General features: G+C 40.3%; 1 protein-coding gene across 1 annotated transcript; it reads left to right on the top strand.

The window, feature by feature from the left end:
- Window positions 1-1,683: 1,683 nt before the first annotated feature.
- LOC308315064 (cryptochrome-1-like) lies at window positions 1,684-18,156 on the top strand. The gene is made up of 15 exons (XM_080762892.1): window positions 1,684-1,818; window positions 3,543-3,706; window positions 9,093-9,201; window positions 9,411-9,553; window positions 9,728-9,912; window positions 10,861-10,949; window positions 11,096-11,236; window positions 11,494-11,805; window positions 12,014-12,165; window positions 12,745-12,947; window positions 13,260-13,364; window positions 13,565-13,672; window positions 13,874-13,948; window positions 14,167-14,282; window positions 14,598-18,156. Exons 2-15 carry the CDS (start codon window positions 3,549-3,551, stop codon window positions 14,604-14,606), a joined length of 1,905 nt encoding a protein of 634 aa, XP_080619018.1. The 5' UTR covers window positions 1,684-1,818; window positions 3,543-3,548; the 3' UTR covers window positions 14,607-18,156.
- The last annotated feature ends 7,917 nt before the right edge of the window (window positions 18,157-26,073 follow it).

Raw genomic sequence — 26,073 nt, 5'->3', positions numbered from 1 at the left:
GAAGGGATGTAAGACAAGGAAGACAAGGTGTTGAAAGTTGGAGTACCATTAAAAACCGATAAGGCAAAACAAATCTAATTTTAATTATGTCCATGACCATCATCATCCATCACCATTCTATCATCTCAGATATATTTTTTTTTCTAAAAAGAATTCTAAATGTGAATTTAAGCACATGCTACTTGTGTCTGATTTTACTTCAGACATGCTAGTGTTAAGCGTAATGTGTCACACTATGGGGTTTTCATGATTCTGAATCCATTCCAAGCATTAGTTTTGCACAAAAAAACACATTTGGGCAAGTGGCTATGCCCAATGAGTGTTTTTCGTGCAAAACTATAATGCTTGGAATGGATTCAGAATCATGAAAAATTCCTAGTTTGACACATTACATGCTTTTTAAAGCATAATTAAAATGTATACAAATAGACAAATTTGCCTTATAGGTTTTTAATGGTACTCCAACTTTCAACCCCTGAATTTAATCCACAATTTATATAATATTCTATTTTGAATATGTTATTTGGATGACCCTATAAGGATCACAAAATACCTTGAACGATTTATTTTGCAATTTATTTTATTTTTGCCCCGAAAAGAAGCAATCATAGGCCAGTCAATCTAAGCTAAAAAGCTTAGATTGACTGGCCTATGATTGCTTCTTTTCGGCTTGTTTCCATAAACCAGCTTGCTTTCCAAATCTGGTAACACTGGCAGAGAAGAATGAGACAGACGGTGAGATAGCAGCCAACAGTGAGAAATGGGTGAATGTGACAACAGGAGGAGGAAGTAGTTTATTTTTAGTGATGGAAAGTAGGGAAAACAAATTTGCCGGGTGGATACAGATATAATAGTACTGGCAACTAAGTACTATTGGCGTCATCAATCCAATCAATCAACCAATCAACCAATCAATCAATCAATCAATCAATCAACCAGCATTGTAACAGTAGGAAAGAAGAAATCAAATTAAGTCTTATAAATGTGAGGTGTGAATAACTAACCGATAGGCCTACTGTTGCATACTACAAATAAATTATATTAAATAATATAGGCCTACTATATACTATGTGGTTATTAATTATTATGTAGAAGTGGGGTGGGGTAGTTCTTGAGAGGATTGTTTGAAATAGTGGTCCAGACTCAAACAGGACAACACAGGGAATGATTAATATGGATATGTGAAATATAGATGTGGAGTAATTGAATGGATGAAGAAATTAAAGTAACACAACATAAGTTAGCCTACAAAACAATACAATGAATAGCCTAAGTATATATCATACATGTTAATACCTTATTAAGCAGCAAGCTGCCTACTAAATTCAAGGTCAAGGAATTAATCTCATTGTGAAAGCATGGAATGGATTCTTAGAAAACAAACTTGAGCAATGATTATATGAATCTCATTGTGGAGACATGGGTGAAGGTGAAGGGAGGCCTGGTCGGGTTCGGGGTGAGTCCACGTGTCCTTATTTAACAGAATTCCAGGTAGTTGTCAACCCTGGTCACTACAGTACCCAATACCTGGAATCCAATAGTTGTGATTTTCCCAGGCTGATTTATTTTCATGCATGCTTCTGAAACGTGACTCGGAAGCAGACACGTGATTGGCATCGACCAACTGGAGCAGGGCGAAGTGGAGCATGCGCAATGAGCCTATACTTGTTATGAAATAGTACACACAGAAGGACTGTAAGTGTGAAACTAGCTACAACTGTCAATCTGTCAACCTTCCTCCTATCCTCAAGACCGAGGGAAGAAATGAGACGTTCTTTGGGTCTGCAATAAAATCCCACCTCTGCCAGCCTGTGCCAGGTGATGCACATTTTGTTACATTTTTAACTGTAATGTTTTCTCTGTATACATGGGCATTTAATACAGCGCCCCCCGCTTTGCATAAGGATAGCACTGCTGACCCGTTTCGTTTGTTATGGGTGATTTCTGTCTTTCGACAAAGTTTCTAACAATTGTTATTTGTTAGATTTGCGAGCGTATGTGGCAATATATTTTTGGCAACTTGTTAGGTCTTCACTCGCGAAATGTAATTTGAAATATCTGTGAGGAAATTATGTGTTATTTATTGTATAGTCGTAAAGAATAGAGAGCATCCCAATTTCCCAAATAGACTCACTGACCTAATTTCAAGGTGTTCCAATCCAAGTCGGGGAAGCTGCGCGTTGACATGCATCATATTTTTTGTTTTATTAATATATTATAATATTTTACTCTGGATTATAGCACTCACACAAAATCTATTGAAGCTGAACTTAATTATTTTTAATCATTATTCGTGATTTATTTATTCGATAGTATATTGTAAATATGTATAATGTAATTTGTAATTTGCAATAATAATGGTGCATGTATAGAAGACCTGCATGGCAAATATAGCCTATCAGATGTCAAATAAAGCCACTCAACATTTACGGATTGTGTAGTATAGGCAATAATGGTGTGTGCAGGGTTACACCGTTACAGACACGTCATCGACTATAATATTTAATACAAATCGGTGTAAGAATGCACATTGCAAGGTGCAGTATGCAAGTGTGGACAGAAGGGACTTTATGGTAGAGAAGAGTGGGTTATATGCATGGTCTCCTACTCATAATACTGATAATAAGCATAATCAAAAATTCAATTCTTACTCAGTTTTGTCTACAAATCTAAAAAGCTATCGCTGTTTTTTAGGTTACATATTTATTTATAGTTATATATTTGAATGACTTAAAAACCTGATTGTGTGAAGTGACCTGAAGTGATTTTTGCATGTTAAAATAAGTGTTATGATAGCCTTCATTGCTTTAGCCATGTTCTCTTAAGTATTCTCGTGACATGCTGTATAGTAGGGGCCGGGGAAATATTTGCATATTCACTTGCCGTAATATGAAATAAATGTAACGTGCTATAAAGATAGAATGCCATGATTCAGGGATGCTGTGGATGAAAATGTTATTTAGAGAACCACTGTACTAGACAGGCAGACAGACAGACAGACAGACAGTCTGAGGGTTGGTGGTACTGCCACCTGCAGAACTGGTTTCCAGTGATGTTTCTATTTACTCTTTTGTGGCAGCTGCTAATACTAGCTAGTTATCAGTTAGCACCTGTACTAATCTGTACTTCCACCAGTCTTTGACTTTGACATCTTTATTGATAATGTAACAATGTATAAATAAAACCAACAGAGATTAAATTGTTTCAAATGCTGATGACCTCTGCAGGCAACCTTGTGAACGGCAGGGATCAATGAGTACAATTATAACTCAATGGCTCGAGTGAGCGGAAGTTAAGCTTAGACTTCAAAATTGTAGCCACAAGCCAATCTAACTTGGACTACTGCATTCAATCCAACTAACTTGGACTACTGCATTCAATGCACTTTGTACAGGTCTTACTAAAAAGTCCATTGAAACGGTAAAGCTTGTTCAGAACTCTGGAACTCAGTACATCCTTGAAAATCTTTTAGCCGACTAGTTTTCTATATGTACATTAGTTTGATCTTTTGTGCATCTGCATTCTGCATCACTCCTCCTCAGAATAAGATGGCCCCAAATTCCATACACTGGTTCCGGAAGGGTCTGCGTCTCCATGACAACCCATCGCTACAGGAGGCGGTCCGGGGGGCAGCCACTGTGCGCTGCGTTTACTTCCTGGACCCATGGTTCGCCGGCTCGTCCAACCTCGGTGTCAACCGGTGGAGGTAAGGCAGCCACTCGTTTGAATGACAGACTGAGTCGTTTTGAGAAACGTGAGATACACGCGTGTGTGAGAGAGAGAGAGCGATAATGAAAGACAAACAAACATGGGAGCCACAGGCCTGCAGTGCCTCAGTATACAACATGATGTCAGTATTTCTCATCACAATTTCTACCATTTTCAACCATTTAAAGGGCACTTTAAATACTTTTGACAGTGTTTCTTGTCTCCCAAACATGATTAAAATAAGATCGAAAGATTGAAATAAGATCAACTCCCGTTCCCAACGGCCTTTACCTTATGTTATCTTCCCATCTCTCTCCTCATTTCCTGTCAGCCTACTGTAAAATAAAGGTGAAAGCCACAAAAAAACATAAAAACAACAAAAAAGAAAAGATCTGGTTGCAAAGGGGGTGAAGTGACCATTTAAGTCCCTGGGGGAAAAGCAGATCTACAAGCTCACAATGATTGTAGATCAATATAATCTACTTAAAAAAAAAAAAAAAATTAGTTTTAAAGGTATATTCAGTGATTTCACTCAAAAAACCTTAGGTTTCGAGAGGATTATCACAACAAAACAAAAAAATAAGTGATATTTGAATTAAGTGAAATCACTGAATATACCTTTGATTGAATATTCTTTTTAACATTTTTACCTATTATGACATTTGTTTTCAGCAAGTGTAAAAGCAGTCATTAGGATGGCATCAAGGCCCACCAAAATACATTTTAGTCGACTAAATCAACTGTAGATGTAGTCGACTAAACTCTTATGATATTTAGTCGACTAAAACTAGATTAATACTAAAGCATTCCAGGTGACAAAACGTGACTGAAACTAAATGAAAACTATTCAAGAGACTATAACAAAAATAGAAATTTGCTGCCAAAAACAACAGTGCTTACTGTCAATGTTTTATCGTGGACGTTTGTGTGCTTGTGAATGTGTGCACGAGTGGCCAGCCATGTGCTGGGGGGTTTTAGGCAGAGAAATTATTGGTGTGGATACTTCGGGGACAGGGGGAGTAGAATTAGTCCAAGTTTGTGATATGTGTCTTTGTAAGTGTGATGTCTCATTTTCCAATGTTTTTGTCCATGTGTGCATGTGAGTGAATACATGTGACTCGGTTACATCTTGCTTATTGCTCACTGGCCCGTTTTCAGTCCAGGTCCTATTTGTGGTCCCTCTCACCGGGGTAGTCGATAAAAAAGGCACTGACCCACTGTTCTCCCGCTGAGGAAGAACCTATACCGGTACTTAATTATACAAACACAGGCAGGGGGGGGTACACACTTGGCTGCTGTGTCCAAATAATAATAGTTTCAGTGACTCCAAAATGGCAGGCTGACTCATATCGTAGAATATCAGTCTTGTGGCACAAATTTGTCCGAGCTTAATCCGCATTGAGTCTCCTTACTGACGTCTCACGCCTGATTTACACTTTCTCCCGTACCAAAAGTAGCCCACCTAAAATCTATTAGCTATTTTTGGTACAGGACACTGGAAGTAGAAATCAGACTTTACCGGACCTCTTCATTCATTGTAAGGCCAACAACCTCACGATCAATACGTATCAATTCACGCGATACGATATGTATTGCAATATGCATTGATTTTTAATAATGACCGTGTGTCCTATTTAATCTACTAGACCACCGATTGCCGATGTCACAAATATATTGTCAGAAGATTTTCAAATCAATTTGAAAAACTTTTAGCTGAGCACCTCCACAAAAGGCCTGGCAATCACTCCTGTATTCACTATTTGTCTGTCTGTAGAACCAGGGGGGCAGTCAGACAGATATTTTGTGAAGCCACTAAGGAAATGAAAGTTCATATAATGGCCTGTTGTGGCGCTGTCATTGGGCTCAAAAAAAACCATAGCCCCTTAGAAGTCCATGTATTTGGGCCCAACTTCACCTAGACTGTATTACCTTAATAAACATGGTCATGAATACTTTTTGCTTCCAGTCACTAGTTTAAAGTCTCATTTCTAATGTCAGTTTTCAGTCCATCCGTGATTTAGCATCAAGCTCTGATGAAGCCTCAATGGCAAAACTGTAAAGCAGTTTTGTTTTAATGTAATTTAAAAATGTCCCCAAAAATGAAGTAACTTTTGAGCTTTGTTGTCTGATCCTTCAGTACCCAGAATTCTCTGCGAAGGCACTGATGAAAGACCGATCTAAAATGTATTTGTTTTGGGCATTTTATGCTTTATTTACTCGATTAGACAGTATGGAGAGGAGACATGTGAGACATGACGAGGGTAAGATTCAAAGGCAGGTCTTTGCGAGTGGGACTCAGGTGGAGCATATTGTTAGTGCACTATGCCACGGCAGGCTCTCCAAACACAAGCCTTTGTAAGAGAAGAACAATGAATGATCCCATCATGGGATGAGACAGCAACAACAAAGAATATTATTAAGTGCATTTCGTTTAGATCAGTGTATCGTAAGTACAGAAAAGGAAGCCCACTTTAAATGATATCGGAAACTCTGCATCTGTGAAATGAGGCAGGTGATGAGAGGGAGGTGAAGCTATATATATGTGGAAAGTGAGAAAACGTCAGAGATGTGTGTTGTATAGTGTGGCAGCATATGAAGTGTTTGCCTGCCTGTTATGTAACACTGACACTGACCTACTTATACTAAGGCTTTCCTGTGCGGCCTGAATGTACACACGCTTGTTTACCAAGGTCAGTTGTCCTTACGTCTACTGGTACTTGAATATGAGGATAGGATATAAGACTTGTAATTGAAATGTTTCTTTTTCTTGATTCTTGAATGAGAACGCTGTACATCACTTTATGAATGAGATGTCTTGAGGTTTTGTGCATATGAGGATAGGATATAAGACCCCATGGGGTAGATTTGGACTACTTTTTTGTAATTGAAATGTTTCTTGATTCTTGAATGAGAACGCTGTATGTCACTTTATGAATGAGATGTCTTTTAATAAATCACTGCAGAGGTGATAAGTGTGTGTGGGGAAATGATTTGACCTTTTCCCAGACCCATTGGACTCAAAATCCCATTCCAAATGTGCGTCAGCGGCGTCCAACCAATTTCCGCAGAGTCTCCCTGGCCAGGTCGAGTACAAAGTTCTCTTGACCTACAGTTAAATGGCCAGAGTACCAGCTGCAGTACATCAGTAATCATTAAGGATGTTGCTCAGCTCAGCTGATCGGCATTATATTGACATGATTGCCATGTCTGTGCCTCAGCCAAGTTTCTCTCTGCAAACCGATTCACATCTTGGCCACAAAATAAAAAATTGTTTTATTGAACTGTAGCTTGTACAACTTTGATTTGACCCAGTCTTGCTCTCTCTCTCTCTCTCTCTCTCTCTCTCTCTGTGTGATAATGAGGTTAGTAGGCTCAAAGAGAGAGAGAAAGTGCGTGCGTGCGTGTTCACCAGATGTAGGCCAGGGCAGTTATATAACATATTGGGAAGGACTGCTGTGTACCAAACCACACACACAATCACACACAACAATTTACAATTTTGGCATTCAGCAGACTCAGCAGAGTCACAATTACAGGCATACATGTGTTCTCAAGGGCGCACATCAATCTACACAAATCCATGTACACTAAGCACAAAACACTCATGCAATCATGGATGCACAATGTTGCACATGGGTGTTCAACTGTTCATGCCCATGCATGTGTGAAATCTTAAACACACACACTTGTGGATGTCATGTGCACCAGAATGACCTGATGGTTCACTCTGTTTTTTGTTCAAAGGACAGCCCACTCTCCTATTTTTTATTTGTATAATACATTTTTATTTATGTAGCACTTTGTTAAATATTGTTTAAAACACACAGCACAGTGATATAGACACAAGCCTGGCATAAAACAAAAGTATGACAGGCACAAGGTGCCCGTCGTTTGTATGTGTGTGTGTGTGTGTGTGTGTGTGTGTGTGTGTGTGTGTGTGTGTGTGTGTGTGTGTGTGTGTGTGTGTGTGTGTGTGTGTGTGTGTGTGTGTGTGTGTGTGTGTGTGTGTGTGTGTGTGTGTGTGTGTGTGTGTGTGTGTACTGTGTGATGGGATTTGGACAGCTTTGTTGTTTGTACAGTATGTCAACTACCCTGCTGCTGCTAATAATCAGAGATAAGAGGTCACACTGGTAGACTGAAATTCTGAATAGCTTGTTGACTGAATAGTTTACTGAATGACTAGCTGACTGACTGAATAGCTGACTGACTGAATAGATTACTGAATGACTGGTTGACTGAATATCTTACTGAAAGACTGTATATCCATTCAGTCCAGATGTTGGGCTGATGGGAAGGATGGTTGGGTTGAAGGATGTTGAACGGAGAAAAAGTGTTGTGTTCCATTTCTGGGGGTGGCCTCCTGAAAATGTGTTTTGTACATGATTGAATATGAGTATATAGGTCAGAACCCCATGTGGTAGACCTGGACTACTAACCTGAAAAACCAAGTTGAATGTGTAACACTAACAATATTGTGTGTTGAGGGAATCTTGAATGACCAACTGTGCGTACAGCTGTCGATTATGGACTGTAAGGAATCACTACGTCACTTTATGAATGAGATGTCTTGAGGTTTTGTACATGATTGAATGTGAGGATAGGATATTAGACCCCATGGGGTAGATTTTGACTACTTTTTTTGTAATTGAAACGTTTATTTTTCTTGATTCTTAAATGAGAACACTACGTCACTTTATGAATGAGATGTCTTGAGAAAAGTTTTTTTTATTTTATAAATCACTGCAGAGGTGATAAGTGTGTGTGGGAAATTATTTGACCTTTTCCCTTTGGACTCAAAATCCCATTCCAAATGTACGTCAGCGGTGTCCAACCAATTTCCGCAGAGTAGGTCATGTATTGTTTTTCTATCCGTCTATCAGTTTGTCCTTTACATTCTGTCAGAAACTAAACGGGGTCACAGTGAGTGTTCCACCAAAGTCAAGTACAATTTAAAGTGAGAATGCCCACAAGAAGCAGCAAATCTGTGTTAGCCTGATTATCAGACTCTGACGCAGTCCACTCAGAGAGTGTGCTGGGTCCAGGCTAAATCTTTGCGGGCTTGGCCACTGAACACCACACACACACACACACACACACACACACACACACACACACACACACACACACTCTACTACTATATCAATAGCTGAAGATTGGACACTCTTTCTGACCTTCTGCAACTACATTTTACTATGAAGATACATAAAACAATGCATACACTGCCTTTATAACATCCTCTGTTATGTGGACTTGTATGTCGGAAAGTGCGCTGTGCTCTTTTTTTATTCTCACCAAATAAAATATATTAATCAATCAATCAATCAACTTTCTTCCTCCTCCTTCTTCCCTTCTTCCCACTCCCTCACTGCCCTCCACCTCCTCAGGTTTCTCCTGCAATGTTTGGAGGATCTGGACGCTAACCTCCGGAAGCTGAACTCGCGCCTCTTTGTCGTCAGAGGTCAGCCAGCCAACGTGTTCCCTCGCCTCTTCAAGGTGGGTGCATTACTTACGCGGTATCTCCTTGAATTATCTGACATTAATTACGTATGCATTAATGACTAGACATTACCTAACCATGACATCTGTACTGTACATAAATGTATGGTAAAGTCAGGTACAGAAAAGTAAAAAATTAAGTAAGTGCAATTTGTGCTGTAATTTTAATGATTCTCTCTACTCTCTTTCTCTCTCTGTCCTGCCAGGAGTGGAAGATCTCACGGTTGACTTTTGAATATGACTCTGAGCCATTTGGCAAGGAGAGAGACGCAGCCATCAAGAAACTGGCCATGGAGGCCGGAGTGGAAGTCAACGTCAAGATCTCCCACACGCTGTATGACCTGGACAAGTAAGGAACGCACGCACACGCAGACTCACAAAAATGAGGACGAAACAAGCGAGCTAACAAGCTTGCTTGAAGGCTTCAGTCTTTTCTCCTCTCCCTATCTCAGCGGGATCATACAGTACAGCTGAATGGTGACCCACCAATGCTTCTAATAACCCCTCCTTCGCTCTCCCTCAGGATCATAGAGCTGAATGCCGGCCAGCCTCCTCTGACGTACAAGCGTTTCCAGACGTTGATATCTCGTCTGGACCCCCCAGAGCTGCCGGTGGAGACGCTGTCCGAAGCTCTGATGGGGCGCTGCGTCACGCCAATCTCCGAAGACCACGGGGACAAGTACAGCGTCCCCTCACTGGAAGAGCTAGGTGATAACACGTGGCACACCCACCAGTAGCATTCAATGCAAACATAAGTAAATAAGATGAGAAAACGTGAGGTAAGACAGGATAAGTGAGGATAAGGAATTGAACATTCCTTCAAAATAGGTATTTAAAGGTATCCAATGCCAGTTTTTGATTGCGTTAATATTTTCTATGCTTGAGGCATACTAAACATAATGATTCTTTCTTGAGGAAGTGTTCTTCAGGAATGTTTCGAAAGCTTTCTTGTTTAAATTTGGCTTGCGGTGAAAGCATATTATACATATAGTCTGAATATCTCTACATTGTAGCCAACATTATTGTTTGATCTAAGCTGATGCTCAGAAAAGGAATTTACTCAATATAGCATTGGGCCACAAACAAACTGAGTCTTTAACCGTTGGATTAGACTTGGTGTAAATTCATATCAATGGCGGTGAGTGTGTTAATGTTGGCCTGGGTAGACATTTGGTCCAATAACCAAAAAGATGTGACAAGATGCTCACCGTCGCTTAAACAAAAATGTGTCACGCTTATACGTTCTCATGTGCGTTCTGGAAGAACACGAAATACAAACATTGCAAGGACGCGTAACGGCCTACGGTGATCGACAGCTCCACTTCCTCAACTAGTGGTTCAACAAACTACATTGGATGCCTTTAAAATACAAACAGGCAGTCATATCAGCATAGTAGTAGTATAGTATAGTAGTAGTAGTAGTAGTACACTGTCAATCTAGATGTCAATCTAGTATTCTGAACTAGTGTTTTTACTGCTTGGCCTTTGGTCATGCCGTCTACAGCAAGCTGTCTTGTCTGTATGTCTGTCTGTCTGTCTCTGTCTGTCTGTCTGTCTGTCTGTCTGTCTACTGTTTATAACATGAATAAAACAATTAAATAAAAATCATGTGACCAACTAACTTGCGTGCGTGTGTGTGTGTGTGTGTGTGGCCAGGCTTTGACACTGAAGGTCTGCCTACAGCTGTGTGGCCAGGAGGGGAGACTGAGGCACTGACCAGGATAGAACGCCACTTGGAGAGAAAGGTCAGTGTTAATAATTAGTGGCAGTTCTAGTTGTGATAGTAGTGGTGTTGTTGCTGAAGTTGTTGAGGAGTAGTAAATTATTAAATATATTCTCTCTCTCTCTCTCTCTTATCACTCTCTGTCTCTCTATCTCTCCCTCTTGCCAGGCTTGGGTAGCTAACTTTGAGCGCCCCAGGATGAACGCTAACTCCCTGCTGGCCAGCCCCACAGGTCTGAGCCCCTACCTGCGCTTCGGATGTCTCTCATGCCGTCGCTTTTACTTCAAACTCACTGACCTCTACCGCAAGGTCAGTCTAGAGAGAGAGAGAGTGTGTGTGTGTGTGTGTGTGTGTGTGTGTGTGTGTGTGTGTGTGTGTGTGTGTGTGTGTGTGTGTGTGTGTGTGTGTGTGTGTGTGTGTGTGTGTGTGTGTGTGTGTGTGTGTGTGTGTGTGTGTGTGTGTGTGTGGTTGCTGTATGTAGAACCACAGTTTAGAGATGCAACCCTGGTCTGGTGGAGACCTGCCTTCCAAAGAGTTTATTTAACTAGTTCTGTTTTCCAATCCAGGTGAAGAAGAACAGCTCTCCGCCTCTCTCGCTGTACGGTCAGCTCCTGTGGCGGGAGTTCTTCTACACCGCCGCGACCAACAACCCGCGTTTCGACAAGATGGAGGGCAACCCCATCTGCGTCCGCATCCCCTGGGACCGCAACGCCGAGGCCCTGGCCAAGTGGGCCGAGGCCAAGACGGGCTTCCCCTGGATCGACGCCATCATGACCCAGCTCAGGCAGGAGGGCTGGATCCACCACCTGGCACGGCACGCCGTGGCCTGCTTCCTCACCAGAGGAGACCTCTGGATCAGCTGGGAGGAAGGAATGAAGGTGAGGGGGAGGCGAGAGCCAGAGAGAATGAATGAAGGATGAAGGGAAAGAAAGGATGGACATGGGGGAGGGGGGGGGGGGGAGGGTTGGCAGGAGGGTTGGAGAGACAATGAAGGTTGTCGGTGAGGCAGATTGTGTTAATCCAGGAGAAGACCAAACACACCATCTCTGGAAACGCCAATAACCGAAACATTCCTCTCTTCATCAGGTTTTTGAGGAGATGCTGTTGGACGCAGACTGGAGCGTGAACGCAGGAAGCTGGATGTGGCTCTCCTGCAGTTCCTTCTTCCAGCAGTTCTTCCACTGCTACTGCCCCGTGAACTTCGGACGAAGAACCGATCCCAATGGGGATTTCATCAGGTTAGTTCACACATTGGTACACACACACACACACACACACACACACATAAAGAGACTTTCCTTCCATGCTAAAATAAACTATTAGGGTTGATTCCCACAAAGTAGCAGCACAAAAATACTGACATTATTCAGAATCCAGCACTCTGCCTGCATTGAGTTCGCTTGACATTTCTTTCTTTTAAGGCTGCCTTGAAAAGACACTTATTCTCTCAGGCTTATGGCATATAGTTGTTGATTGTTGTTGGTACATTTTGTAAAGCGTCCTTGGGTTAAATTATATGTATGTTGAGATGTTGTTGAGATTCATCTAATCTATTATTAAGATTTGAACAGTTTTGAAATGAATATTTCCAATATATTATTAAAATATTGTAAAAGAAGAAAGAAAATTAAATGCATTTGCTTTGTCATTTTCTCTGCTTAGTGCTTCTAATATTGTAATACAGTACTAGTACTGTATGTGCCGTATTGTATGCAATGTAATATGTGCTCCCCCATCATTGCGTGTGCATTGTGGAAGCGACCACATTTGGCTGACTGAAGCCAGCGGTTTTCTCATTTCTGCCACTGTGCTTCCAGGCGATACTTGCCTGTCCTCCGAGGTTTCCCCGCTAAGTACATCTATGACCCGTGGAATGCACCGGAGTCCGTACAGAAAGCCGCCAAGTGTGTGATTGGCATCCATTACCCCAAACCCATGGTGAACCATGCAGAGGCCAGTCGTGTCAACATAGAGAGGATGAAACAGATCTACCAGCAACTCAGCCGATACCGCGGACTAGGTAAGGGTTTGCTATAGCGTGTATGTACTAGAATACAATAGGATGATACAGGGAGAGACATAGATTAGACTGTAGTATTTGAGCAATACAGTAGAAGTATTGTACTGTATTGATATTGATATATTGGCAGACGATACAAAGCACTGGAGTATAGACGAGTAGTTGTGTAAGCAAAAGCAGATCTTATAACTAAGCCAATACTTACCATGCTAGTAAGGTAGAAACCAGCTAAATATTGGTAATTGATACAGTTGCACAAATAACAACATTTTAGACTAAAACAGCCCTATCGTCCATTCGTGTTTGTTTCAGGCCTGCTGGCATCAGTGCCATCCACCAATAGCAATGGGAATGGAGGGATGATGCCGTATTCTCCCGGGGAGAAGCAGTCGGGGACCAATAACAACAACGTTCACTGTAAGTACTGTAAGAGCAACAACTCATTTGACAATGTAGCTCAGTCCCTGGAATTAAAGCCTATTTGCGATAAATCCACAACAATTACACTCACTGTTGAGTGAAAAATAACACTCCTTGGAACCATACATTGTCACTGTAAGAAAATAACAGTAACAGTGGTTGTAAACGATACTCATTGTAATCCCTGTTCTCATCAGTGCCTGGAGTTTTGGGGGGCAACGGCAGGGTCCTGCTGAACCTCGACAGTGAGAATCAGCCAGCGTCATGCCGTGTTGCTCACCAACAGTTACAACAACAGCCTCACGGTAGGTTGGCAGCAGACATGTTTGGGGTTTTTCTTTTGGGGGGAGGGGGAAATGCTCTTAAAGGGAATTTAAATATGTTACAATTATCCAAGCTGTGCAGAGGATGTTAACTGTGTGTGTGTGTGTGTGTGTGTGTGTGTGTGTGTGTGTGTGTGTGTGTGTGTGTGTGTGTGTGTGTGTGTGTGCACGTGTGTTTTGCAGGGTACCCATCGGTGCCAAACCAGGCTGCCACCAGCACCACACTCTACCATGAGTTTGCTGTGCCTCAACTTCCAGGTACATGACACACGGACACACACACAGACGGAGTGCAAAACATACTGTCCACCAGGCCGAAGGCATGTGGAGAGAGTATGTTATAGCAGCAACAATAAAGTGCCCCTCGGGCCACAGGTCTCCACCAGGGCTAGGTCAGGTTGTGGCCTCCTGGTGGCGCTATAATAAGCCTTAAAGAAATCATGGTTTTAATTCAGCTCCTTTATTCTGACATGCAGGACGCCTCCTGCACACCGGAGGCAGCATAACGGGGAAGCGGGCGCGTGAGTCGGGACACGGGGGAGAAGATGCCACGTTCTGCTCTGTCTACAAGATGCAGCGGCTCAGTGCAGAGGTACGATTTTATATAGTTCATCACCATTAATCAAAATCAAATTTGTATATGTTCAAATGTACCTTTTTAAAGGCATATTTTTGTGTATAATACTCTTATCAACATAGGAGTAGACAAATATCTTTGCTTTATGCAGATGTATATTTGCTTTATGGAGATGTATGTTTATTTATAAATTGGAAATAAGTTAACCCTAAACAATCACAAAGAAATATCCAGAAACCCTCAAAAGGTTCTGCATTAGCACAAAAATGCTCTCAAATCACCACATAACAGTTGTATTGTATCATTGACTGTTTGTTATTTTCCTTACAGACTATCTAGAGCAGCTGACATGAGACTTGTCTTACTGAAGTCCACACTGAAGTCACAACCTGGCCAGCACAGAGAGAAACACAACTGAAATCAACCTCTTCTCCTCTGTCTCCCATCAGCTGCACAACGTACCATCATGTTTGTTTTTTTTATCTTGTTCAGAAACTCCAACAGAAGACAAAGGTGAAAATGCGATTTTGATTTGTTTTTCTGGCCTAAAATGGTCCTGACTGTTAACAACTGCTTTGTCAATCAGTTTTTTGCAAACGTATTTGTAGCCACATTAACAGTATACAGTATGTGTTGTAATAATGCATATACATTCGCAAAAGCACATGACATTTCCCATGGTCCAGTCCATTGGTCCAGTCCTTTTTGTTATTATACTAATAATAATACAACGTCATTTGTATAGCACTTTCTTTTAAATAGAAAAGAACCACCGTTCATCCGCTGAAAAAACTTAAGAGAGGTGCTGGAGCCACACAGGGAACATGAGAAAAAATAAAGGGAAATAGCACTAGCAATAGTGCTTGAACAATAAAATACGGTAACCAAATGCAATAACGCAATAAACTGGCCTCTACACCAGCTCCACAAAAAGCACATACACATTGCTAATTGAGCTTTGTGAGTCATATCAGTGCTTATAGAAGACATGTACTTGTATCTTTAGTACACCAATCCATACCCTATGTACTGTAATAAAGTAAAGCTGAGTTCATACAGTACGTACAGCAAATCAACACTGAAAGATATTGTACCAGTAACAGGATATTTATTTGTGCAGAATGCCAAGCCATTGTAAATTAATGTGTGTCAATGGACTCTTAACTCTTACCACCACGACAACTTGATGAATTAATATATCACCAAGATACGGAGAATGTGCCACTGTTGCCACTTCTTAAGGTCCATTAATAGGAACATAAGAAACCTATGATTTATACATAATATATTTTTTTATATTGTATGTGCGCTTGTCTTCTTGGTATAGTCAAAAGAACACTTGCGAATAGACTGAGTTGGCTTATATCCGTAGCCAGTAAACGTTTTACCTAGAATGACCTCTAGAAAATGTCAAATCTCTCGCTTTAGATTTTTGTAATGTGCTTACAAAAATCTCATATAGCTAAAATGTCATGTCCTCAAAAACAATCAATACAGTTTTTTGTGTATCTTTCCAAAGAATTACATACAGTATTTTACTGACCAAACTATGTTCCGCCTCAAGGAAGCAGGAAAATGTTGTTTGTTTTGTTGTTTAAGACATTCTCTTGAATATTTCCATCATGATTTTCTTACAACCTACTTAAATGAAGTTTTGTAAAAAACAAAACAAAAAATGGCTTTTGTACAGATTTTTGTTGGTTGAGCACTAGTCTCGTGTGGCCAGACTGTTGCCTCTCGCAATGTTCAAATGCTTCCGTCATACAGTGAGTGGAGCACAGAAGCTCAGAAGTGCAGCCTCCTCCCCACTTCCATTTCGTCTTTACAGTCGCTCAAATTTATCCTAATATAAATATAAATCATCTAAGCATACAGTATATAGCTTGCTGCTTAGCAGAAATGGAAATATTAAAAAGATTATGTAAAGATATTTTATAATATATTTTCGTGAACGGAAATGGCAGCTTCCTTCGCTCGGATTTCTGGAGGTGTATTTCCAGACTCTAAATAGCATTCGGAGATTATGGGAGAGTTGTCTGGGCGGCGAGACTAGTTCACCACCAACGGATTTGCTAGCTAAATCCAGGTGACCAACCCCTGAAGAGGTTGTCGTTTTTATTGTCGTTATTTTATTTAACTTTTTTTTTTTACTTTGGGCATTTTCAAAGTTTAATGCAAAGCATTCTCTAATGTTGAAAATACCGAAATTGCTAGTTTCTAAATCAGTTTTGGTCAAAAACACAAAAACAGGAGTTTGAGGGATGGCTGCCACTTCTCTCAATGTCTCAGTACTTTCTTTAATCAACATCTGTTCTCGACATGCGAATTGATTGGCAGGGAAACAGGGAACCAACATTCCTCGAACATTTGAGCATATTTCACGCTCCTGTTGAATGATTTTTACTGCTGTGTTTGGAGAGAAAGAAATGTATGGTTTGTTTACTATTGCACAGTTTTTGCAACCTTAATGGCCACTGCAAGTAAAGCCTACCTAGTACCTGTACTCCCAACAGCTGGTAACGTTTATAATACACCTTTTTAAAACAACCATTCAGACGATTCAGATCAAAACGTACTGTACATGATGGGATTAGATAAAGAGAGGATTAATTATGCAGGCTTTATCTCTACCTGTTGTGTTGCCCTTGATGCCGAGGAGCCTGGCACTTTCGTATCACTTTAACTTCACACAAGAGATCTCGGCCAACAACAATCAGTTGCCACAGACTGCTTATCAAACACTGACATTATGACACTTGAGAGGGTCGCAGAATGGTTGCTTTAAATAGACCACAAAGGGGTGCTATGGCATCGTAATTTGAGGTTTGGTTTGCATCTACAGTACATCCACCCTCCATCATAAATAACCTATACAACTTGCCCTCCTGTTGACAGGAATAAAGTTGACTTGAATCAACGAATGTGCACTTTCAGGGCACAGAGAGAAAACCTTTGAAAGTAGTTTCTCTTCACAACGATGTTGTGGCCTATATTTAATCCTGTTGGATATTGATATACCCCAAGAACACATGCACACATGAACACACACGTTTTGAGTGTGCACTGCATGGTGCTAAAAGACGACCATTTGTCTTTCCAGTACAAAAAATATAACTTTATTCAGCATGAGGAACAAAACAAACATTTCAGTGTCAAGCCTTCAGTGTTAGACAGTTCTGAAATAAACACACATTTTCAACACCACTGTCACTGTACCTCATACTATATATTTATTTGGATCAAAGATATTTTCACTTTCTCAAACTGAGTAATTGAAATAGGATGGAAGTTGGCAGCATGGAACAGCAAAATGTACATTACTTTTTTAAACGTATATATTTTTTAAACTATAATGTACTGTTGAAACAATATATGTTCACATGCCGATGATGAAATATAGGTTGGAGAATTGAGATGGAGGGACTTCTTCCGTTCTCCATCTTGATTACGGGTCCCACTTCTCAAAATTGTGGTTTGCTGGCTCTCGCCTAAGAGTGGCCTGGTTTCTATGAAGACGCAACTTGATAGTGCCTGTGTACAGTATTTGATATTTGTTCAACTGTGTTCGTACCATTAACCTCTGCTTTGGGACGATTTCTATAGGGTGTAGGCTAGTGGGAGGAAGTAGTGGGGATAATCGTATATACTGTACAAAATATGAATACAAGAAGAGGTGGTGTAGTGTTTCTATATTGTAATTCTGTGTTAATCAGGAATTTTAGATTGATTTAGTTTGTTTTTCCACTGTGAGGAAAAAACACGAACCAAACATTTTTCTTATCTTTTCTTTCCTTGGTCACCCTTGTTTTGAGTTATTATTTTTCTTCTTACCTCTTTCAGTATACCTTGTGCTGTGAAAAGCTTCTCTTGTGCGTAAATCCAAGAAATTGGCAGGAAATAAAAAGCTTGAATAATATGTGTGGCTCTAGTTTGGCCTTTCCTCATCTCACACATGTTCCTCCAGGTGCAAAAATAACATTAAAACACTAAACAGTGTTTTAATGGGGTATATATCTGGGTGGGGTATGCATAATATCTGGGTGGGGGTGGGGTATATATCTGGGTAAACACAATAATGAACGCACACATGTATGAAATACCGGTAGTCTACTTTGATACTAACTACTAAGTGAATCAGAGTGTGCAAAGTATCTGGGAAAGTGTTTGCCTATCGCAGAAGTTTACTCTTTCTCGAAAAATAGAATGCAAAGACAAACAGAGCAGAAGGAAACGGGCACATTTCCTCAGTGTTTCTGTGAAATATGAGGATGTGAAGTCTGCCCAAAAGTGTGAACTAGATTCCATTGACTGGTTAACTGGATTCAAATTCCATCAAACTCAGCCCAATGTGTAAATGTTCGTTTTATGAGCCTTCTGTTGAAAAGTACAGCAAATTCAGCTGACAACTCTGGTTACAGAGGGACTGAAGTGTACTGGCTTGTCTTAAAGCCACCTCCAGTACCAGATGGCAGCTGTGACAAAGAGTAGAAATCTTCACCAGCATGCTGATTGACTCAGTAGTAGGATCTGTTAAAGACATTTCTCTCTCAGAAAACCCATTTCAGAGTTGATGTTGTGTGATTCATTTTCCGACTAGGAGTGCGGGAAAATAAGAGTCAATCAATGTCATAACAGTACAAATGTTTCTCACCCAGATAAAGTGGCTTACGTCTTCATCTTTCCAGGACAGCTGTTAACCATGTTGATGGTTGAGGCACAGGAGTTAATGGTCACGGTGTGTACATTCACAGGTGGAACATTTGAATGCCTGTTCTCTTCTCTGACCTCTTCATACACAGCCTTGGAGAAGAGGAAATGGTGAGCTTAGCTTAATTTGACTTCAGTATAGTATTTAGTTTAGTAGCCTACATTTCTCCAAGGTCCAACAAAACTCTCCCTGCCAATGTTCATGTTTTCAAAACACAAACACTAAAACACTAATTTTATCATCTACTCAGGCTTATGTGAACATGTGCGTGCGTGCGAGCGTGTTACCTAGGGAATTGGTAAACCTTTTCCTGAAAAAGATCAATATTAACATTCCTAATAAAATGACAATGGCAGATTGAGAAACAAGTGATTCAAAGTCAGATTTTTAGGAGGTGAATGACTGCAAGTTTCATGCCTATTTTCGATCATGACAGTTTCATCATAAAATATATATATATTTGATCATCAACATGAAGTTGATGTTTTTTATACCTTTTTTGTATCGCAGATGATGATACAATCACTTTGACCCTATCTTATTTTTCCTTTTAACTTTTATATAGACAAAACATTCTGACAAACACAGATATCAAAGAACACTTGAACATAAAGTTTGATAATATCATTGGAAACCTTCATCATTTGGTGATATTTGTTACTCATAGGCTACCTGATGGAAAAGCAGTAGAACCTTCAGATGGTGTAGACCAGTGATACTCAACCTCAGGCCCGCGGGCCACATCAGGCCCGCGGGACCATTATGACTGGCCCACCAATGAAAATCTAAAAAAAAGAAGAAAAAAAAATCTGGAAAATGAAATAAAAATAAATAAATCTGAATGAAGTTATCTTTAATTACATTATTATAAGTAATAGCCTACTATTAGAGTTGTACTATTACTCGAACGAAAATAAAAGCTTGGGGGGGGGGGGGGGGGAGATGCAATGCAAATTAAAGACATATACTGTGTATCCCTATTCCCTGACATCATTTTATAGCTAAACGGACAGAATTCTATTTTATTTGAATGATGAAACCCAGCTGCCATTAATAGTTGGAAATGGAAATGGAAATGGCGGAAATTGCGGAAATGGAAATTGCGGAAATGATGGAAATTGCGGAAATTGCGGAAATGCGGAAATGGAAATTGCGGAAATGGTAATTGCGGAAATGGTGGAAATGGAAATTGCGGAAATGGAAATTGAGGAAATTGCGGAAATGGAAATTGCGGAAATGGAAATAGCGGAAATTGCTCTTCACTTATAGCTATCTATTTTCAGGTAGATTGTTTTATTTTACTCAGTCAGCCATATCACTACTCATTTTTTTTCATGAAAAAGGTCATAGCTGGGTAATCTATTTTCAGGCAAATTGTGTTTATTGTATTTTATTTTACCAACTTAACCAAGTTAACCAGACAGCTACTCATAGACAGGCAGACAGACAGACAGCTACTCATGGAGAATTGGACAGGCAGGCAGTCAGACAGCTACTCATAGACAGGCAGACAGACAGCTATACTCATGGAGAATTGGACAGGCAGGCAGACAGCTACTCATGGACAATTGGACAGGCAGGAAGGCAGACAGCTACTCATAGACAGACAGACAGCTACTCATGGACAATTGGACAGGCAGGAAGGCAGACAGCTACTCATAGACAGGCAGACAGACAGCTACTCATGGACAATTAGGCAGGCAGGCAGACAGCTACTCATAGACAGGCAGACAGACAGCTACTCATGGACAATTAGGCAGGCAGGCAGACAGCTACTCAGACAGGCAGACAGACAGCTACTCATGGACAATTGGACAGGCAGGCAGACAGACAGCTACTCATAGACAGGCAGGCAGACAGCTACTCATAGACAGGCAGACAGTAAGACAGCTACTCATTGACAGACAGACAAATAACTACTCATGGACAGACAGACAGGCAGGCAGGCAGGCCTGCCTGCCTGCCTGCCTGCAAAGAGCTACTCATGTTATGTTATTATAACAGCTACTCATGTTATGTGCAATAATTTGTGCAGTTATGGAAACAGCTCTTTGTGTTTATGCAAGAAAATGTAACACATTTATTTATTTACATATTGTGTGCATGCACATTGTACTTTGATACATTTTGCGAAAATAAAGCAATTGAAAGAGAGAAGTTATCAAGTATCATTAATGTCGTAATTTTATCTACTGGCCCCTGGCCACTTGCCATTTTTGTAATGTGGCCCACAGGTAAATCTATTTGAGTATCCCTGGTGTAGACTAGGCTAGACTGTAGGATGTGGAGATGTGAGATAATGTTCAAACCAGAAACAGAAACTGGTTTTGTTGACGAGATGTCGTTATTTTTCCTGATGAGGTCAATAATGGTGTCGTCACAGCAGGGACAGTTTTGTTTTGCAAGGTTGAGGCTGTAAATTCCAAGAGTTGAATCATATCACTATTACTGAGGTTGTCTATTGCTATCCTGTCTTTCGCACTGTCTATGTTTCTATCATTATTTATCAATGAATTTACTAAATCATTGATTTCACTGAATACTGATGTAGCTGGGTATGGGGCATTTGAGTATGCTCACAATTAGAGCATGTGAGTATTTTTGGAGTGGTGCAGCCACTCCATTGCGTAGGTAGGTATGTGTGTCCGTGTGTCCCTGTGTCTGTCCGTCTGAGCACGAAAAGCTGAATCAATAATACCACTGGATGGCACACACAGCGTCTCACACACACACACACACACACACACACACACACGCACACACACACACACACACACACACACACACACACACACACACACACACACACACACACAAAGGTAGGGCCGGGCCTTATAACTTTCGGGCCTGTTGAGAACTCTAGTTTTCGCCGGCTGCCGGGCACAGCTGCACTAATAACTTTGGGGCAGGCCCGTCTAGAGTTAGAAATTTGAATGGACAGGTATATATGGGCTTAACTGCGACAGCGGGTCGCATTTACTATGACATCAGGGTCTCCACATCTCCATCCCTGATGATGTCACATTATGTCACGAGACCTGGGCACCATATATGGTGCCCGACCAACCCACTGATGGGCATTTAACTATGGAATGTTCGATTCCATAGTTAAATGCATTTAATAACATCACTGACACTGTTGAAAATAAATTACAATTTATGAATTGGGGAAAATATAAGTCATACATAAAGGTTACAGAGTGGACCAGAGCGGACCACATTGAGTGTGACACAACTACTTGGTTACAGAGGCACTGAAGTGTCTTTGGACTGGGTTGCATTGGCACCACCTCCAGTACCAGAGGGAAGCTGGGCCAAAGAGTAGAAATCTTCATCCGCAGAGGCGACAGCAGCAGTGTTGATCAACTCTACAGTAGGAGGGTCTATGAGGGCATTTGTCTCTCCCAAAGAAAATGCTTCAGAGTTGATGTTGCGTGATTCATTTACCGGCTAAGAGAAAAACAGTAAAACAGAAGGTTCAATCAGTGTCATAACAAACTAAATGTTTCTCAACAGATGAACTGGTTGTGAAAAGTTTCTTACATGAATGATGGCTGGACTGGTGGATGAGACACAGGAGTAGACGGTACAGACATTCACAGGAGTTACGCTTGACTGTCTGTTCTCTTCTCTGATCTCCTCATACACAGCCTGGGAGAAGAGGAAATAATTAGTTTACGTCAATTTGACATAATAATTTTCGTTAATTTATATGATACAGATACAGTACATTTCTCTAAACAACGGTCCATGTTCTCAAACCAATTAACACACATGTAGCCATCTGAACCTTGATATTTAGCAGAACTCAATACATTTTCATTGCTTTCACACAAAACTGCTGTTTAGCAACATTATTGTGTTTCAAAGGCTGTGTTCTATGAATTGTTTTGAGAGCACGCACCTTACTTAACAAGTATGTCTATTGTTGAAGCTAAAAAACGTATTTGTTATGGCTTTCCTTTTTTACATTTAGTTTAACTGATTAACTAATATAGTGATAGTCTATCTAGAAGTTTAGCTTTACATAAATTTGCTTAGTTTAAAAGAATATCACCTTGCTACACACATAAAACCCTCCACAAGTTTAATACTTCAACTCACCTCATTCACAACAGCAGCTGTATCCACAGGATTGTTGGACTGTTCTGGAAAACAAACAGTGTGTGCCTAGAGTATTTATTTGTGTTTGTATATGCACATGTGTGCATGAATGTGTGCTGTGTCTTTGTGCAGTGTACAAGTATATATAATGCATTACATATACAATACATGCGTGTGTTCAAGTGTTACCTGGTGGGGTGCCAATCCTTTTCCTGCAAAAGATCAACGTTGCCAGTCCCAATAAGGTGACCATGACAACCAACCCCACACCCACAAACAGCATGGTACCTATAGGTTGAGAAACAAAATGATGTTTTGAGGAACTAACTATATATAATCAGCACCTGCAACAGCAGTTTTAGAACTATGCAGTGAGGTTAAATGGAAGCAGGTTGGAGGGCATATACAGACTCCAAACTGAACACATGTAACATGTTGACCCTGTTTATTTGACATGACTTAAGTCACTTATATTTCCTACTTCCTTTCTAAGTTATTTAGAACTTAGAACTACTACTTATCCAAATCCCTTCCTTTTGCCTTGGATGATGACAAAAGGAATAAAACATCCCACTCCATACGTGTATGAATATAATTAAGTCATGTTCGCAAACAGTGTCAGTAGCGTCAACAGTATCAGTAGAGTATACCTACTGTGTTGCATTTTCCCTTCATTAAAAGCTATACAAAACTATGTATTTTCTAATTTGGGGGATATCTAAATAATTATTTTTAGATGGCCAAACCCTAACTTCATTAATAGGTTTTTGAAATAAAAACGCTTTCGATTATTAAAATATGTATTTTGAACAAAACACATTTTTAACATAATAGCTACAGTATTTGGTGACAATCTATGGGTGACCCCAATATAGGAACACATGTGTAACTCATACCTGATGATTGTGATGAAGTATCTTCAGATGATGTCTTTGCACGGGATGTGGAGATGGAAACGAATGTTCCAGAAACATGAACTGGTTCTGTTGACCTGCCGTCATTCGTTATTTGTCCAGAAGAAGAGGTCACCTTCATAGAAGAGACAGTCGTTGTTGACGCTGTAAGTTACAAAAATTACATATCAGTATTTGTGTTTATTGTGATCCTCTCTCTTTATCTCACTGTGTCTTCTATCAATCTATATTAGATCTCTTCTTTTTTCCGTTTATCAGTTCAGTTGAATCACTGATTTCCCTACTGATGATTTTACCATAGGCCTACTGGATGGTATGGAGCCATGATCATCATGTTCTGATTGTACAGTTACAGTACACGCTCACATTCACACACAGGGAACTGTACAGGGTTGCATAAGTATTCACACATTTCCGCATGTGTGTGTGTGTATTAGCTCTATCTTGCACCAGCAAACATATATTTAGGACTCCGAAGACATCCTTACCTTCCTCAACAACGATGATGACTTTCTGATGTGTATTCTTCACAGATCTTTCCACACCACACCAGTACGTGTCTGAGTCAGACTTCTCCAGTCCAGTAATGGTCACATAGAATACGCCATTCCTTGTATCTTCAATTTTGTATCTATCTTCTGTCATATGAATGTCCTCGGTCGTTTCAATAAGAAGTTGGCATTTTTCCCCCCTGCAGAAGAACTTCTTGTTGGTACCGGCCCACGAATATAAGCATCCAACTTTGATGTGTCCTCCCACCACTCCTTTGTGTTCTTTGGGATTATTCCACAAACCAATGGTGATATCACACAGTGCTGTTGGAAAGCAATGGTGAACTAATTAGTAGTTATTATAAATACTTAATGCACTGCAAAATACCACAGAATTGTACACAGGAAAGGTTTTGACTAAAAACACTGAGAGATGAATATGTAGACAGATATAGAATTATAGACACTTCTATGCATTTAGAGATAGACACAGACTCACCACCAACAAAAAGGCCAAGAAACATAGCATGGCTAATATTCATATTGTAGCCTATATTTGATCGTCTGTGTACAGATAAGATCAAGTCTCAGAGTCTTTCTGAAGTTACTTCCTTCCTTCCTTCCTGCAAATCTTCCTCTTTCTCTCTCTCTCTCTCTCTCTCTCTCTCTCTCTCTCTCTCTCTCTCTCTCTCTCTCTCTCTCTCTCTCTCTCTCTCTCTCTCTCTTTCTCTCTGTCTCAAAAGCATATATGCTGTATGCTTTCTTGTTCTTCTTGTTTTGCTGTGCAGCAGTCGTTTTAGTATTGTCACAAATAAATAAAAGAATCAAAACACATTGATTATTATATTTGAAACCGTTAATTAATGTTCTTTAGCACACTATCCATAAATACCAGCTGCATGTGCTGTGCATTCTCCTACTGTTTAGTGTTTAGTAGAGTACTAGAGTTGCAGTGTATAAACCCTCAAACACATACTGTAGATGTTTTTTAGTATAGGCACTGGTCTACAGAGTTTGGTCTAGTAGTGGCATGTGTGGCATAGGTTTGATTGATTGCTGTATACTTTATTAACAGGAGCTCAATACAGTACAGTTCAATACAAGGTCTGCTAGGAGGATTTACTCAACTCAAGAAATCCTATGACTTAATTGTTTCCATTGGGGTCCTTCATATCCAATTCATCAGAAAGAGGTAGGCTACAGGTTAAATGTAGATGTAGACTGTCTACAGGACGAGAGCTGTACAGGTCCGAATGTTTGACCTCTTCAGTGAGGGGGTCCGGTCTAGCCTAAGGGTCTAGCCCATGGGTCTATAGCTGTGTGGGCATTTCCTGGCATGGTTTGGGTCCATTTAGCCCTTAAAAAAACTCAATCTGAGAAGGAAATCTTAATGGCCTGACCTGCTATTTGTTTCTTTATTATTAATTTATTTATATTTTATTGTATTTGTTGTTAGTATTTATTTAAGAATGTACAGTCTAAACTTTAAACTAAAGGATGTAATAACTATAAACAACAGCAGACGGCGCAAAACGTATTCCTAAACTCATATTACAGTTCAGTCTTTTTACTTCCGGGTCGTCCAGCCT

Source organism: Protomyctophum bolini, assembly GCF_963924005.1.
Source record: "Protomyctophum bolini genome assembly, chromosome: 5".
NCBI lineage: Eukaryota > Metazoa > Chordata > Actinopteri > Myctophiformes > Myctophidae > Protomyctophum > Protomyctophum bolini.
The sequence above is the reverse complement of the archived record's forward strand: the minus strand, read 5'-3'. Positions and strand labels throughout refer to the sequence as shown.

What these genes read in the sequence shown, in the direction of transcription:
- LOC308315064 (XM_080762892.1), top strand. Translation starts at nt 3,549, where the DNA reads ATGGCCCCAAATTCCATACACTGGTTCCGGAAGGGTCTGCGTCTCCAT. An exon ending in TGTTCCCTCGCCTCTTCAAG is followed by an intron (nt 9,202 to 9,410) that starts GTGGGTGCATTA and finishes CTGTCCTGCCAG; the next exon opens with GAGTGGAAGATCTCACGGTT. An exon ending in TGCTGTGCCTCAACTTCCAG is followed by an intron (nt 13,949 to 14,166) that starts GTACATGACACA and finishes TCTGACATGCAG; the next exon opens with GACGCCTCCTGCACACCGGA.